At 40.5% G+C, this 19,000-nt stretch overlaps 1 protein-coding gene across 3 annotated transcripts in view; it reads left to right on the top strand.

Annotated features, from left to right (window-relative positions):
• LOC115219682 (dentin sialophosphoprotein-like) overlaps window positions 1-19,000 on the top strand; it is a 125,852-nt gene that overhangs the window by 68,536 nt on the left and 38,316 nt on the right. For all 3 annotated transcript variants that reach the window (XM_036509684.1, XM_036509683.1, XM_036509685.1), the window contains exon 2: window positions 18,355-18,620. In XM_036509684.1, coding sequence (XP_036365577.1) covers window positions 18,355-18,620 — 266 coding nt within the window. The remainder of the gene's footprint in view (window positions 1-18,354; window positions 18,621-19,000) is intronic.

Raw genomic sequence — 19,000 nt, 5'->3', positions numbered from 1 at the left:
GCCATGGGGCCCCCTCTTCTCCCCGCATTATAGAAACTTGACTGAACTTATTAACATCACTGTGTATGTATGTCTATCATCATCATTGTTTAACGTCCGTTCTCCATGCTAGCATAGGTTGGACTGTTCGACCGGGGATCTGGGAAGCCAGAAGGCTGCACCAGGCTCCGGTCTTATCTGGCAACGTTTCTACGGCTGGCCAGATATATATCTTTTATCGTTTGTCCTTCTCTAGTTGCAGTCAGTAGACTGTGGCCATGCTGGGGCACCACCTTGAAGAATATTTAATTGAAGGAATCTACCCCCAGTAATTTTAATTTTTGATTTTCTTTTAAGCCTAGCACTTATTCTGTCAGCCCCTTTTGCCCAACTGCTAAATTATGGGGACATAAAGACACCAACACCATTGGTCAAACAGTGATGGGGGTCAAATGCAAGCACAAAGGCTCACACACACACACACACACAGCAGGTTTCTTTCAGTTTCCATCTACCAAATCCACTCACATGGCTTTGGTTGGCCTTAAGCTATAATAGAAGACACTTGCCCAAGATGCCATACAGTGGGACTGAAACCGGAGACATGTGGTTGGGAAGCAAGCTTCTTACCATACAGCCATGCCTATATATATATCATCATCATCATCATCATCGTTTAACATCCGTTCTCCATGCTAGCATGGGTTGGACAGTTCGACCGGGGATCTGGGAAGCCAGAAGGCTGCACCAGGCTCCAGTCTTATCTGGCAATGTTTCTACAGCTGGATGCCCTTCCTAACGCCAACCACTCCGTGAGTGTAGTGGGTGCTTTTTACATGCCACCTGCACAGGTGCCAGGCATACGATCATCATCATCATTTAGTTCCGCTTTTCCATGCTTGCGGTAATAAGATGGAATTTGTCAAGTCAGATTCTCTATCGCTGGATGCCCTTCTGTCATGATCCCTCACCTGATTCCAAACAAGGTATATTTCCCCCATGGTCAAATGTTTTTCATAGACTACTGGAAATGAACAACCTCACTTATATGATGACGGTGCTCGCTTCATGTGATGTCAAGACATGGAACGGTATACAAAACCACATTCATACACATGAGTGAGATGCAGGGCTCCAACTCATGGTGGAGTGCAGTATGTTTGCATTCTGTACATGAAAGTGTATGTGAAATATTAATAGAGATGATGATGATATATATATATATATATGTGTGTGTGTATATATGTATACACACACACACAACACACACACACACACACCACACACACACACACACACACACACACACACACACACAGAGCAGGTTTCTTTCAGTTTCCATCTACCAAATCCACTCACATGGCTTTGGTTGGCCTTAAGCTATAATAGAAGACACTTGCCCAAGATGCCATACAGTGGGACTGAAACCGGAGACATGTGGTTGGGAGCAAGCTTCTTACCATACAGCCATGCCTATATATATATCATCATCATCATCATCATCGTTTAACATCCGTTCTCCATGCTAGCATGGGTTGGACAGTTCGACCGGGGATCTGGGAAGCCAGAAGGCTGCACCAGGCTCCAGTCTTATCTGGCAATGTTTCTACAGCTGGATGCCCTTCCTAACGCCAACCACTCCGTGAGTGTAGTGGGTGCTTTTTACATGCCACCTGCACAGGTGCCAGGCATACGATCATCATCATCATTTAGTTCCGCTTTTCCATGCTTGCGGTAATAAGATGGAATTTGTCAAGTCAGATTCTCTATCGCTGGATGCCCTTCTTGTCATGATCCCTCACCTGATTCCAAACAAGGTAATATTTCCCCCATGGTCAAATGTTTTTCATAGACTACTGGAAATGAACAACCTCACTTATATGATGACGGTGCTCGCTTCATGTGATGTCAAGACATGGAACGGTATACAAAACCACATTCATACACATGAGTGAGATGCAGGGCTCCAACTCATGGTGGAGTGCAGTATGTTTGCATTCTGTACATGAAAGTGTATGTGAAATATTAATAGAGATGATGATGATATATATATATATATGTGTGTGTGTATATATGTATACACACACACACACAACACACACACACACACACACACGCACATATATATATGAGACTTGCATGCACACATGCTCTTTGTAATTCCCATACATAATCTGTTCTGTCCCCAGAGGCAGTATCTGAAGAGAGGTTTTCTCTGTCTGGTTTGAGAACAGATGGTAGTAATATGTGTACCCTGTGTGTGTGTGTGTGTGTGTTTATGGGTGCACACACGATCATCATCAGTAACAACAACAGATGTGATTATATATATATATATATAAACAAGAAGGGTAGTAATATTATTTACTACCAGGTGCCCAGCACAAAAGACGAATTAGTCATAAGACAAAAATATTATTCATATAGAAAAATATTATTCATGTAGTTATACAATTAAGGGCTCCTAAATAAAGATGCCGAGTGCTGGGAACATAAAAAGGGGATGAATTTATCGAGAGTGAAAATCAAAAACGTTTACCGATAACTTTAACAACTCGTACCGCGGTTTCTGCTTCTTTCTAGCAAAACACAGAATATGTTTGCTAAGGCCAGCTTCATCAGCGAGTCGCCTGAATTTAATCGAGGTCTGCAGCGATGTATATATATATATATATATATATATATATATATAAATATATATATATATATATATATACTCTTTTACTTGTTTCAGTCATTTGACTAAAGCCATGCTGAAGCACCACCTTTAGTCAAAGAAATCGACCCCAGGACTTATTCTTTGTAAACCTAGTATTTATTCTATTGTTCTCTTTTGCCGAACTGCTAAGTTATGGGAATGTACACACACCAACATCGGTTGCCAAAGTGATGGTGGAGGGACAAACACAGACACACAAAGACGCACGACGGGCTTCTTTCAGTTTCTGCCTACCAAATTACCAAATCCACTCAGAAGGCTTTGGTTGGCCCGAGGCTATAGTAGAAGACACTTGCCGAAGGTGCCACGCAGTGGGACTGAACCCGGAACCATGTGATTGGGAAGCAAGCTTCTTACCACACAGCCACTCGTATATAGCTATATATATATATATATATATACACACGCGCACACACACACACACACACACACACACACCCACACACACCCACACACATCTTTCATTTGCTTTTCATAATAGCATGGGTTGGCTGATTCCTTATAATTCAAGTTAGTTTTTCTTCGGATACTCTGCCTGCTAAGGTAGGGCAATGGGCCTCATCTTTCTTGAAATGCTGAAAAGTTCCTGGCTTTAGGGGTATCACAAAAAGCCTGGTTGGTCGGAGGCATAACCTTTGGAGTTCTTTTATAGGCCTTAGGAAAACAGAAGGACTGCTGCAATAAGTGTGTGAATCTGAGAGGAGAATGTGTTTAATAATATCATAATTAACTGATCCGCCTATATTTTCTTTTACCCAAAGCCAGGAAGTTTTCAGCATCTCCTCATATATTTAATTTTATCATGGCTTCTATAGCTGGATGCCCGTCATAACTCTAACCTCCTTATAGATTATACTGAATGCATTTTATCATGGCACCAGCACTAGTGGATTTGCTTTGTTCTCTGCAAGACTAAAGAGTTTTCACTACTCTGCATTGTATATATACTTGTTCTGGGTTACATGATCTGTGAGGGTGACTAGAAAAGAGGGGTAGAACAGAAGATAAACTGGAGTGAGAGAGTGAAAGTGTGATTAGTAGAATCAGAGTGATCAGTGTGAAAGGAGGGAATAAAAAATGTTTAAAATGTGTTGGAGGGAGGAATGGAAGAGAGATTGTAATTGAAGGAGAGGTACTAATGTTTACCATTTACTGAGAGTCCAAGTTTTAAGTAGTCATAGAGGCAGGCGATGGCAAGGGAGAATTATGTGATCCATCACTAAACAGGCATTGCGATAAGAGAGATAGATGGAGAGAGGTAGTGATGGTGGTTGTGGCAATTGGATTGGACTAGATCCAAAGCTGTCATCATTAATCATCATCGTAGAGTGAGTAGGAGAGAGTGTGGGGTGGGGAGATAAGAGGGTATCAAAGAGACAGCGATGATAGCCGGCAGAAGATTAACAGGGATATATAATGGGCTCATGGCCTAGTGCTTAATGCACTCACAACTGCAAAATCATGGTTTTGATTTTTGGACCAGGTAGTTCATTGGGTTCTTCAGCAAAATATTTCATTTCATGTTACTCTGCGATCACTTCAACATCTGATGTGTAGTACACTATGCACCTGTACAGGTAATGTGAATTTGATGGAGGTAAAAAAAATCATCAGTGTAGATTGTTCTCAAAGAAACTGCAAAGTCAGTGTTAGAGAGACCACTAAAAAAAGAGAAAGGGGTCTAGGTGAGGATTGATTATACACCCCAGTCTCCATTTTCAACACAAATTTATGATGTTTCTTATTTCTTTATTGCCCACAAGGGGCTAAACATAAAGGGGACAAACAAGGACAGACAAAGGGATTAAGTCAATTACATCGATCCCAGTGCATAACTGGTACTTAATTTATTGACCCCGAAAGGATGAAAGGCAAAGTCGACCTCGGCGGAATTTGAACTCAGAACATAATGGCAAACAAAATACCGCTAAGCATTTCGCCTGGTGTGCTAACGTTTCTGCCAGCTCACCACCTTATGATGTTTCTACAGATGGGTTGGTATGTCCAGCACCTCATGTCACCTATTGTTATGGTCTTTCATGAGATTCAGCATCTTGAAATCAGTCTTCATTACATCATTCCATATCTCCCTCTTCCATGGGTTTGATCCGCTTCAAGCACTCAATACTCCCTTATGCATCTGTCATCCTTCATACACATCTCATACCCATACCACTACAGCATGCTTTATCTGGTCCCTCTTATACCCAGTTTTTCTTTCAGCTCATTTGGGCTCCTTTGTTCACAAGTCCACCAACATGATACACCTAGCAGAGCATGCTGACTCCATTTCTTTCTAGTCTTTGCAAAAATACCTTACATTCGATGCCCAGATCTCTTTACCATGCATTGCTGTTGTCTGCACACATGTCTCGTACAACCTACTTTTCACTGAGAGAGAGAGAGAGAAAGGGGGGCGGGGAGAGACCCTGATGTCTGCATATTAGTGACTCCCTGAACTTTCTCCACCCCATTCTTACTCTGACTGCAAAGCTATCTGTACACACACCTACCCTGTTAATTAGGTCACCTAGGTAACAAAAGCTATCGATTACTTCTAGTAAGCTGTCTTAGTTATTTCACTTGCATTTATACTACTACTACTTATTCATTGTACTATTTATTAATCTATGCACCTGTCACATGATGCTTACCTCCTCTGTCAACCAGGCTGTGAGCTGGTTACACCTCATGCTGTTCGTCTGTACCTTATACCAGTTATGAGCAAACTGCAGCTTGTAGGGCTTTCTGAATTGCTCGCCCAGCAAAAAATTACCTTGAATGCTATTAGTAATGCAATTTGCTTGATGATGAACCATGTCTTATGTGGAGGCATGTGGCTGAGGGGTTAGGGTGTTGGACTCGTGATTGTGAGATTGTGGTTTTGATTCCTGAGTTGGGTGACGTGTTATGTTCTTGATCAAAACAGTCCGTTTCATATTGCTCTTGTCTACTCAGCTGGCAAAACGAGTAATCCTGTGACTGACTGGTGTCCAGTCCAGGTGGGAAATATATATGCTATGAAACCAGGTAACCAACTCTTATGAGTTGCTTCAACTCGAGAAGGTAAATTTACCTTTATGCTGCATGTAGCCTGCTATTCATAAAAGGTTGCCCTTGCCTGCTTTATGCTATATGAAATTTTTATCAAGTATAGCTACTTCCCTGATGACAATTGAGTTCCGTCTGCTTTTCTTCATGCTAGTACCTTGCTCTTTACTAAGTTTACCTTGAGATTTCGGTCCAGATTTTAAAAAAAATACTGTTTGGCATGGTCTCAGCACATGAAACTAATAGTAGCACATAAATATGTATATTGTGTTTATTAAATTATATCTATATCTGTATAGATATGGATAGATGGATAGATAGACACACGCGCATGCATGCATGCGCGTGCGCTTTCTCACTCGCTTACTCATTCACTCACTCTTCTATCTCCACCTGAACCCCCTCTCTTCTGAAAATATGAGTAGTGATGTAACTCCCCTTCAACAAGAAACCTATTCTATTTCAGACCTTTTCTCTCATACTTTACTCCTCTTTTATTCCTTATTCTTCTAACATAAAGTTCACCCTTCCCACATAAGGCACTAAAAATCAAGCACCCAGTACGCACTGGCCATCAAGTCACAGAAATCATGCAAAAACAGATTCTGAAGTATGAAGCAGTCCTTGTGCATCATGAACCAACTCTAATACAAGTTCTCTCTCTCTCCCTCTCATCCCCCCTCTCTCACACACACCACACACACACACACACACACACACACACACACACACACACACACACACACACCACACACACACTTAAATACAGATATTAAGATCTGTCTATTTATAGCTGTAAATATGTGAAACATTTGAGGAAGATAATCCTGCTTCATTTGGATAGATTAGAGAGATTATAGTAGTAGTTCAAGTAGTATGTAAGTAAATTAGTAAGCAACGTTACAAAGATAGCTATATATCTGTTAACACTTCCATATTTTATATGCACTCACTCTCACTCAAGCTCAGCCTTACTTTACTGTCAGCACTTGACTAAGTCACTATCAGCCTATCCCTCTCTCTCTCTCTCTCCCTATCTATCTCTCTGTCTGCTTGTACATATGTATAAATACGTATATATATATATATATATATATATATATATATATATATATATATATATATATATAATATATATATATATATTATATATATATATATATATACACAGGGTGCAGTGAATAAACTGTTTAAATTATGCAAAAATGAAAATAACACTGACATCTCATTTTAACATATATTTACTTAGATTGCATAAAAATATCTTGGGATACTAAAGAGTAAATTTATTCAGTAAAATCGCCATTGGCTTCAACCATGGCCCCTGAGCAACTTCGGAATCTCCTGCAACTCTTCTGGATGGTCTCCTTGTTTAAGTTGGTGAATGCTTTCAGTTCATCTTTGGTGTTGCAAGGAGTTTGTTGGTCTCTCGCTCAACTGTGTCCCACACGTAATAATCAAGGGGGTTGCAGTTTGGGGAGTTAGGTGACTAGATGTTAGGGTTGATGTAGTCACAGAAATTATTTGACAGACATGACTTCTTTCTCCTGCATTTGTGGCATGGTGCAGAGTCTTCCAGCAGCCACCCTCTTGATCCAGGGCAGCACCACCTCCTCCAGGCACTTGATGTAGGCCTCTGTGATGAGTCTGAGGCCATGTGGGAAGATGAATGGAGGCATAATGTTGCTATCATTAGTGATCACTCCAAACACCATGATGTTGACTGGATGTTTGATTTTTATCACTCTCAGTACATGTCCTCAGATTGCACTGCTCTCATATAGGCACACAAACACTCTGAAATCTTCATATTGGAGCCTCTGTCACGAATGCCAAGCAGTACAGCATGTCATTTCCAAATTTCTGGCTGAGTGAATTGCGTCATGCTGCTGTTTTTTCTCACAAACAGTGCCCAACTGACCTTACTATACTGTGTAGTCGACAAAATAAAAAACAAACAATGCGCATGTGCGAAATTAAAGCTAAAATGGTGACAATTTATCCATCACACCCTGTATATATATATATATATGCATATATATATGTGTGTGTGTGTGTGTATGTATATATATATATATATATATATATATATATGAAGTAAAGACCACCTTCGGTCATGAATGACCATGGGATTGCACCTAGAAAGTTCTCCTCTAAGGCACAAATCTGGGCAGATTTATTTATGGATGACTAGCAGTCATCCATGTATACCAGCTTCCCCTCTCCTTACCACTGGTGTTATCCAAGAGAATGGCAAAGGCCGATACAGCTTGGTGTCTGTGACATCACAAATCATTTCTACTGGTTAGTGAACTGGAGCAACATGAAATAAAGTGTCTTGCTCAAGAACACAACACACAACCCAGTCCAGGAATTGAACTCACTACCTCATGATTGTGAGCCTAACCACTGAGCCATGCACCTTCACATTGTGTGTGTTCTCTGTGTCTATTTCATATATGTATATTTCCACCATTAGGATAGCATGGCAAGAAACTTCGAGTAGTAGTGAAGTGGGTTGTCATTGAAATTAATGAGCTCTACTACTTGTGTTGAGTACATTTTCTTCCACTTGCTTATTGAAATACCATACATAGATCTCCCTGCCTCCACATACAAATGCACAGACACACATATGTTCATACAGATACCGCACACAGAATTCACATTCATGCAACCCGTAAGCATAACACACATACAAACACACACATGCATATGTTCTGCTGTAAGATTTTATGAAAATGTCAGGCATTATGAGAAAGCTGCTTAAAAATCGATGTTTGAGTCTTTGGTGCAGAAGGTGGACAGACGGAGTGGGGTGGACTGTTGGGTGGAAGGGCAGTGAGGTGAATGGATGTATGGCAGGATAGGGAGGTTGTTCAAGAGGTGGATGGGGGAGTGGCTAGAAGGATGGATACGTAGATGGAATCATTTTGTTTCTCTGTTGCTGTCTGCAATACTAGAGTCATGTTGCTGTAGTAATACGACTGCAGTAACTGTAATGTAACTGTATTGTAACATAACTGTGTGACTAAATGTGACTGGAACATAATTGTAGTGTAACTGAAATTTGGTTGTAGTTTCTCTAGTGTGTCTGTAGTGTGACAAGTGGGACATCACTGTAACTCTAGTGTGATTGGTGTGTAACTGGTGTGAGTGTAATGTGATTGTAGTATCACATCAGTGGGATTGTAGTGTGACTGGGGAGTGTAGTGGGCATGTAGTGTGACAAAGGTGTGACTGTAGTGTGACAGTAGTGTAACATAACTGTGTGGCTAAATATGATTGGAACATAATTGTAGTGTAACTGTAGTTGGCTGTAGTCACTCTAGTGTGTCTGTATGTGACAAGTGGAACATCACTGTAATTCTAGTGTGATGGGAGTGTAACTGGCTGTATGAATGTGACTAACATAATTGTAGTGTAACTGTAGTGTGTCTAGTGTGACAAGTGGGGCATCACTGTAACTCTAGTGTTATTGGTGTGTAACTGGTGTGACTGTAATATAATTGTAGTATCACATCAGTGGGATTGTAGTGTGAATGTAGTGTGACTGGAGAGTGCAGTGGGCATGTAGTGTGGCAAAGGTGTGACTGTAGGGTAACTGTAGTGTGACAGTAGTGTAACTTATGTAATAATGGTGTGCCAATGGTGTAACTAATGCAACATTAATGTGACTAATTGTGACTGTGGTATAACTGTGAAGTGACAGTCAAACTGCAACTGACAGTTGTAAACATGAAGTCAGTGTACACCAATATCAGTTCAAAAGAACTAAAATTTAGATCTAGACAGTTTAACCGTCACTACAACTACCAATGTATTACCGTTGTTACTACACCAGTTACCACCACCACCACCACTATCTCCCAACATTACCACTGCTACCACTACATCCATCAATGCACCAGAAGCCTCACCACCACCACCACCATCATTATCACCATCACTATCACCCCCACCTCCACCACTACCAACATCACTGTCCCCACTATCATCATTGCTATCTCCACCATCTTCACTATCACCACCACCACCACCACCACCACCATCAACTCACCCAACACCTATAACAAATCTATTCAAAATCTTTCATATCTGAAGGAAATTAAAAAGGAATTCTGTAGAAATGGTAAAGTTATCTCTGCCTCCTTCTCTCCCACCTCCTCCCACACTTCCCTTCCTCCTTGTCATTGTCGTCCACCCCCCAACTCCCTCCTCTTCACTTCACCCCCCCCCCACATCAGGTTCTGTAATTAAGGAATCACAAATAAAGTTAGTAGTTTCTAAAAATAGATTTGAAAGAGATTAGCCATGAATGGGCGATACTTTGAAGCAACAACAAACAAACAACAACAACAACTACAGCAGCAGCAACAGCAACAGCAGCAGCAGCAATAACAACAGCAATAACAACAACTATATTATATCATCAAGATCCAAGTGAAATTTTATGTGGTTGTTTGATCTGTTACAAATAACAGCCATACTTCTTTCAAGTCACACATTACTGTTAGAAAAGGATGTGTTGGATGATATATAGTGCTGAGTTCATTGTACATGGTATAAAAAGATGGGGTGGTCATGACTGGAACACCTTCAATACTAGGTCTTCTGGATTGAAGCTGACCTAGGACTAAGCAAAAACAGCAACAACCATAGCAACAAACATAATGACAAGATTTCTGAGGAGTTGTAGTTTAATTGTAGTTTGTTCGGTAGTTTTAGTGGTGTGTGGTCGTAATGTGTGATTTTAGTAATGTGTGATTTTAATAACGTGCATTCCAGATGTTTTAAGACTTTTTCAGGAGAGACGTTTATTAATTTCAAAGAAGTACCAAACTCTAATCTTCTTCAAAGTAGGCTCGTCTGACTTCAGTGCACTTGTAGTGTTCCAGTTACTTCGTGAAGGGCCCCTATGAAAGTCCTTCAAAGTGAAGGTATCCAGGGCCCTTGTCACAGCCTCCTTCATCTTCTCCTTCAGCTTAGGGAACATCCTCCCCCACCAAAAAAAACAAACAAAAAAACAGTCAAGCACACAATGGAGAGATCTCTTCAGAGGAAGAATTCCCATCTGACAAGTGTTTCAGCCCTTATACTTGACACTACGGGAACTAGGCCCACCCAGGTCATGACACATAGGTGTCCTCCTGCTGTTTTCCAAAATCCTGTCTCCAGTGGGATTTGAACCTAGGTTGTTCTTTGTGTTCCCAGGTCTGTATTTCAGCCCACCAGGCCATTCTGACCGATGAAGGAATCAGTTCTCTTCTTCTTTCTGTTCTTGTAAATAACAAATGGAATCCATAACTAGGTCCATTGGTCATTTCTCTTTGCCCATATCCCATTGAGCTCTTTTCAGCAATGTCAGACCACAGTTTCTTGGAGAAAGGTCAAGACTAGAGGGAAGGTGAAGGTCAGTTTTGATGCCCATCTGTGTCAAGTTGTTGGTTACCAGGATGGAACTGTCAACTGGTGCATTCTCCTGGGGCAACTGCTTTGGCTTTTTGTGATGAAATCTCTTTCTGAACTCCTTCAAAACCCCTGCAAAGTATTCTGTTGACCACCTGGCCAAAGGAAACCCAGTCATCATCATCATCATCATCATCATTTAACGTCCGTTTTCCATGCTAGCATGGGTTGGACGGTTTGACTGAGGTCTGGTGAACCAGATGGCTGCACCAGACTCCAATCTGATCTGGCAGAGTTTCTACAGCTGGATGCCCTTCCTAATGGCAACCACACTGGGTGCTTTTACGTGCAACTGGTACGAGGGCCAATCAGGTGGTATTGGCAACGGCCATGCTCAAATGGTGTTTTTACGTATCACCTGCACAGGAGCCAGTCCAGTGGCACTAGCAACGCCCTTACTCGAATGTTGTTTTTCATGTACCCCCAGCACAAATGCCAGTAAGGCGACGCTGGTAATGATCACGGCGAGCTGGCAGAATCGTTAGCACGCCGGGCAAAATGCATAGCCGTATTTCGTCTGCCGTTACGTTCTGAGTTCAAATTCCGCCGAGGTCGACTTTGCCTTTCATCCTTTCGGGGTCGATAAATTAAGTACCAGTTACGCACTGGGGTCGATGTAATCGAATTAATCCGTTTGTCTGTCCTTGTTTGTCCCCTCTGTGTTTAGCCCCTTGTGGGTATTAAAGAAATAGGTAATGATCACGCTAAAACAGACTGTGAAGCTTGGTGCAATAGCTTGGTGCAGCACTGGTAACGACCTCGCTTGAATGATTTTTTCATGTGCCACCAGCACAAGTGTCAGTGGATGTAGATGATGTCCGTGCTGGCAAAAAAGTAGGTCATCATGAGCTTCCCAGTGGACTTGCATTGCCTGGTCCCTTATGCCAGTGAAAAACAAATGCTCAGCTCCTACAAGTTAATCCATATCCAGTTTGGAGCATTTCAAAAATTTCTGCAGTGCTTTCTCCCAGTTTGATATAAAACTACTGCACATAACAAGCTTGCATATTGTCTTCACGTCCTACCTTCATTCTGCTAACTAGTCAGTTGTGACAAGCAGTGTTTAGCAGGGTGTGTTCAAAGTCTCATTCAATCTGGCGTAACAAAAAAATGTCAGGTCAGCTTATTAGATGTATAATAACGAGAGACTAAAATTACAGAAATCTACTGTGTCTCCTAAAAATGTTTTAAAACTTCTGGAATGCCTCTTATGGTGGTGACGGTGCTGTGTGTTGTAACAGTGTGGTGTTGGCTATTGTAGTGTGGTGGTGGTTGTCGTGGTGATAGTGGTGGTATGGTAGTGGGTGCAGGTAGGTTTACTGGTCAATAAAAATATATGGAGATTAAATAAAAACTAGAATTTATAGAAATGTTTGGGAAAAAACTAGTGTGTGGGTGGTAGTAGACTAGGAGTATGGTGGTGAAGGTGGTGATGTGGTGGTGATGGTGGTGTTCATGGTAATGGTATTGTATATGTATAATTATATATATATATATATGCACATATTTGTATTTATGTGTGTGTATGTGTACATATATATATAGTGAACGTGCATGGCTTAGTGGTTAGGGTATTCAGCTCACGATCATAAGGTTGTGAGTTCAATTCCTGGTGACACATTGTGTCCTTTAGCAAGACACTTTATTTCATGTTGCTCCAGTTCACTCAGCTGGCAAAAATGTGAAGTTGCTGGGCACAAATAGTTGTTGAACTCAGCTGTGTATGTGCACTAAGTTTTAATGTTCTAGCTCACTTCTGCTGTTTACAACAGTACTTGGAAGGAAGGTGTGTAGCATGACAGAGAAAGTTGTCATGGCGATACCTGCTCTGAAGTATATGTGAAGTTGCAGAAAGTATATGGAGAGGAGTGTATGAGCTGCACACAAGTGTATGAGTGGTTCAAACATTTTCAAGATGGCCAAAAAAATGTCGGTATTGACAAATGTTCTGGGAGACCCACAACCAGCAGAACTGAGAAAAACATTGCAGATGTGCATGCAGCTGTGAGGGGAGAAGATCTTGATTGTGTTGAGAATGATGAAAACTTTTTGAAAATTTTACATAGGTGTCTGAGCAGGTATCGCCAAGCTTTTGGCAAAATTTGATGCAGATCCTCTGCTCAACTTTCTCGGTTATGGTCAATGCGATGATCACACGCTACACACCTTCCTACTAAGCATTGCTATAAACAGAAGCGAGATAGAGCATTAAAACTTAGTGTGAATGCACAGCAGAGTTCAAGGTCACTCTGTGCCAAGCAGCTTCACTCTGCATGCTTTAGCTTCGTTACTATGGCAATAGTCTGGATACTTATTGATCAGATTATGTATGTGTACGTGTGTACATACATATATATCTATATATATTTATATATACAGAGGTATATATAAGTGTGTGTGTGTATATATATATCATGTGATCACGTGATCATGTGACCGACCAGACCATGTTACACATCGCTGGTCACAATGCGTTCGCATTGTTTTAGCCTTCGAATGATGCCACCCCACTGGCTAAGCGAGCAGGCCAACAGAAGAAAGAGTGGGAGAAAGAGTGGTGAAAGAGTAAAGCAGGGATCACCACACCCTGCCGGAGCCTCGTGGAGCTTTTAGGTGTTTTCACTCAAGAAACACTCACAACCGGCCTGGGAATTGAAACCGCGATCCTACGACCGTGAGTCCGCTGCCCTAACCACTGGGCCATTGCGCCTCTATATATATGTGTGTGTGTGTGTGTGTGTGTGTGTCATGTATGTTTGTATAAAAATGTGTGTGTATATACATATATGTATATATGTAAATGTTTTGTATTTATGCATGTGTGTGTAAGTATTATAAATGGATAGCTGGGATGTGCATGTATGTGTACACACACACATACACACACACAGATATATGCATGCTTACATGGTTTGTATTCTACTATATGTAGGAAATCTATTATAGTCACCAATACTAATTAAATTAATCTAGAATAAAAAAAATTTTTATAACTGTCTGCATGTGTGTGTAGACATTTCTATTGTATTTATTTCTCATATAACCTGTAGTCTAACTCGTCAAAACATTTTCAACACACCTGGCTTTCACCTGTAATCTCAACTATCTTAATACATAAAACATATGCACCTGCCTAAATCTCATGTAATCTCACCATAATGCACCTGGCTAAATTTTATTTATCCAAAATTAGCAATACTGGTGTCTCTTATATGATCATATGACCTGCTAGAAATAGCAGCCATATTTCCCTCAAATTGTTGTTTTAGAGCAATAACAAATCTCTGAACGAGGTATAATATGACAAATACCATAAGGCACAGAAAGTGTGCCTAAAGCCAGCTGGAGACGATGTTCTCCTGGGGCTACAAGCTACAGTAACACCCACCCTTAGTGGTTAGCCATATTGAGATGGCAAGTATACCTCACATTGTTGTTTTAGACCCTATTAGAAATGAAAAGGAAACTTTGGTTCTGAGTTCAAATTCCACTGAGATCTACTTTGCTTTTCATCCTTTTGAGGTTGATAAATTAAATATCAGTCAAGCAGCATTGGGACCTACATAATCAACGTGTTCTCACCCACAAAATTTCAGGCCTTGTGTCTGTAGTAGAAAGGGTTGCTGCTGTTGCTGAAGCCTGGCAGAATTATTAGCACACTGGACAAAATGATTAGCAGCATTTCATCCATCTTAACCCTTTCGTCACCAACCCAGCTAAAACCGGCTCTGGTTCTGAGTACAACTGCCTTATTTTCATAGGTTTTGAATTAAAATCTTCCACCAAACTTTAGTCACAATTTATGTTCCTAACACTTGCTGAATGATAACTATGTTATTTTAGTAAATTCTTTGTAATATTTAAAGTAGTTGAAAGAAACACAGAGCATCTCAAAATAAATACAGTAATGAAAGGGTTAATGTCTTTGAGTTCAAATTCTGCAAAGTCTGGTTTCTGCTTTTCATCTGCTTAGCTGCCTTATAGTACAGGGGTTCTCAACCATTTTTTTTTCTACCTATGAATCCTTTCATTACTATTCTTATTTCTTTATTGCCCACAAGGGGCTAAACATAGAGGGGACAAACAGGGACAGACAAAGGGATTAAGTCGATTACATCGACCCCAGTGCATAACTGGTACTTAATTTATCAACCCCAAAAGGCTTCTTTCAGTTTCCGTCTACCAAATCCACTCACAAGGCTTTGGTTGGCCCGAGGCTATAGCAGAAGACACTTGCCCAAGGTACCATGCAGTGGGAATGAACCTGGAACCATGTGGTTGGTAAGCAAGCTAATTACCACACAGCCACTCCTACGTCTGATGATTTTTGTAGGTGTTCTATCTGTACATTTGTACCAATCTTTTTGAGCCATGTTGGTAGTTGAGTGCTGATATTTCCAAGCGTGCTGATTACTATTGGTATCATGTTCACTCTCTTCATTGCCCATAACCTGCCTATTACCCACTTCAAATTGTCAGAGTCCTTCAGTTTTTCTTCTTTCTCTTTGATCTTGTCAACAAGACATGCCTTGTCAATTACCATGCAAGTTTTTTATTTTTTCTTTATTATTATTATCAAGGCAGTGAGTTGGCAGAATTGCTACCATGCTGGACAAAATGCTTAGTGACATTTCTTCCAACTGTTTACCTTATGACTGAGTTCAAACCCTGCTGAGGTCAACTTTGCCTTTTATCTTTATGGGGCTGATAAAATAAGTACCAGTTGAGCACTGGGGTCTTTGTTTTGTCCTGTACTGCCCATAATGTTTTTTCTTAAAGTAAACCCTTGTGGTTAATAAAGAAATCTTTATTATTATTATTATTATTATTATTATTATTATTATTATTATTTTGTTATTGTTATTATTATTATTAGCAACAAGGCAGCAAGCTGACAGAATCGTTAGCACGCCGGGCAACATGCTTAGCAACATTTCGTCCGTCATTACATACGGAGTTCAAATTCTGCTGAGGTCGACACCTTTCATCTTTTCAGGGTCAATGAAATAAGTACCAGTTACACACTGGGATCGATGTAATCGACTAGTCCCCTCCCCCCAAATTTCAGGCCTTGTGCAATTAGTAGAAAGGTTTATTATTATTATTATTATTATTATTATTATTATGGTATTTGCTTCATTTTTGTTTTGGCCGATGCCAGCGCTGCCTCGACTGGCTTCTGTGTCGGTGGCACGTAAAAAGCACCATCCGAATCGTGGCCGAAGCCAGTGCCGCCTCGACTGGCTTCCGTGCAGGTGGCATGTAAAATGCACCAATCCGACTGTGACCGATGCCAGCCTCGCCTGGCACCAGTGCAGGTGGCACGTAAAAAGCACCCACTACACTCACGGAGTGGTTGGCGTTAGGAAGGGCATCCAGCTGTAGAAACATTGCCAGATAAGACCGGAGCCTGGTGCAGCCTTCTGACTTCCCAGATCCCCAGTCGAACCGTCCAACCCATGCTAGCATGGAGAACGGACGTTAAACGATGATGATGATGATGATTATAATTGATTCCTGTGTAGCTTGCCCTTTTTGTGAGTTTAAAAGGTAGGGACCAACCTAATAACTGTCTTCTCGAAGTACTCCCTGATTCTTCCCTTGATATTCAATCCACCCCCACCCCCCACCAAACACCACCACTAACCTGTTCACAAACAGATGTACGTTCGTTAGATGTCAAGTCATACTGTGTTTTTACATGGTGCTGTTTATCGCATTACCGTCTGTGGAATCTATTTAGGTATGTTACGCTCCACTCCACTAATACGGAACCATATGTTATGACTGGCACCACAAATGGATTAATTGCAATGGCAATGATGATGATGATGGTGATGATAATTGTTTTTAATTTTAGTACGTGCCAGCAGTTTTGAAGGGAGGAAACAAGTTGACTACATCTTCAATGTACTTCGCTGATATTTTATTTTATCGACCCCCAAAAGGATGAAAGGCTAAGTTGACCTAAATTTGGATTCGAGTTCAGAATGTAAAGAGCTGGAACAAATTCCTACCAAAGCATTTTTTTCTGGTGCCCTAAGAATTCTGACATCTCACCTGCTTAATAATAATAATAGTAATAATAATGGGTTCAATGCCACCCAATCTGAAAAACATCTGAAAACCTTAGAGATACCCTACAATCTAGAGGTGTATTGCAAAAGTCGGCATTACTTGGAACTGCACACATATTGTGTAAATTTCCGTCTGTCTGAGGTCCTTGTTGTGACTTGACAAACAGTACAAACCCACAGTAGATACAATATCTTCAATCAGCAACCTCACAATATTGTATACTGTGTGACGTCTATGATAATAATAATAATTATTATTATTATTATTACTATTATTATTATTATTATTATTATTATTATTATTATATTATTATTATAATTATTATTATTATTATTATTGAGTGAGAGAGCAGCGCATGCCGTCAAAGTGACACTGGGGTACAAATATACAAAGCCCAATATACCCATCATGTCTACCTATCTGATAAGGGTGCACTAGGTACATGCATCACAACCATATGTGTGCAACATGGTGATCTCATATCAAAGAAAACAGCGCATGACCTTGCAGGTGGGGCCCAGTTAGAATTTTTTTCTGGTTGAGTAGTTTATCCTGCTCAAAATGTCCCTGAATGAGGGTTGTTTAAGGATATTGAACAAAACATCCAGAGCATGTCAGGTGAAATGCTTAGTGGCATTTTGTCCATCACTACATTCTGAGTTCAATTTCTGCCGAGGTCGACTTTGCCTTTCATCCTTTTGGGGTTGGTAAATTAAGTAGCAGTGAAACACTGTGGTCAATGTAATTGACCAGTCCACTCCCAAATTTCAGGCCTTGAGCCCATAGTAGAGAAGATTATTATTATTATTATTATTATTATTATATTATTATTATTATTATTATTATTCCACTGGTACTTATTTTATCAACCTTGAAAGGATGAAAGACAGAGTCGACCTCAGCAGGATTTGAACTCAGAACACAGTGATGGACGAATTACCAAATGCTTAGTGATATTTTGCATGTCTCTGCATCTTGTGTTCAAATGTTTGTTCGACTAATTTTCCCCTCTTCTTTTAGCGATTTTATTAATTTCTTTTTCTCTTTTATTCCAACAGCATCCATTGACTTGAAGAAATTCCACAAGAACACACCACCATTCGATGCAAAACATGGCTACGAATGCAACCTGTTCACTGTTGAAAGCCGTCCCTGTTCTGTTAAGGATCTGTATTCTACGGCAGACATCTCTCCGTCTGAAGGACTTAGTGCATTGGATGGCATTCGTAAGGATGGCTGGAGTGGGTCGACGATGTTTAAACTCTGGCCAGTTGCTAATAAAGACATCAGTATTTCAACTCCAGATTTCAACTCATCCAGAAAGGTAACATCTAAACCCTATTGTTATTATTATTATTATTATTATTATTATTATTATTATCATTATCATTATTATCATTATTATTATTATTGAGTGAGAGAGCAGTGCATGCCATCAAAGTGACACTAAGGTAAAATATACAAAGCTTAATATACCCATCATGACTACTCCAGGCACATGCATCACAATCATATGTGCGGGACATGGTGATCTCATACCAAGATAAACAACACATGAACTTGCAGGTGGGGCCCAGTTAGAATTTTCTTCAGGTTGAGTAGCCCATCCCACTCAAAAGTTCCCTAAATAAGGGTTGTTTAAGGCTGTTGAACGAAACACCCGTAAATCCAGAGGTGAATTATCCAAACCCCAAAGAATTCCTT

The sequence above is a fragment of the Octopus sinensis genome, linkage group LG15, assembly GCF_006345805.1.
Source record: "Octopus sinensis linkage group LG15, ASM634580v1, whole genome shotgun sequence".
Classification (NCBI taxonomy): domain Eukaryota; kingdom Metazoa; phylum Mollusca; class Cephalopoda; order Octopoda; family Octopodidae; genus Octopus; species Octopus sinensis.
Note: the sequence above shows the minus strand (reverse complement) of the source record. Positions and strands in the feature narration are given on the sequence as shown.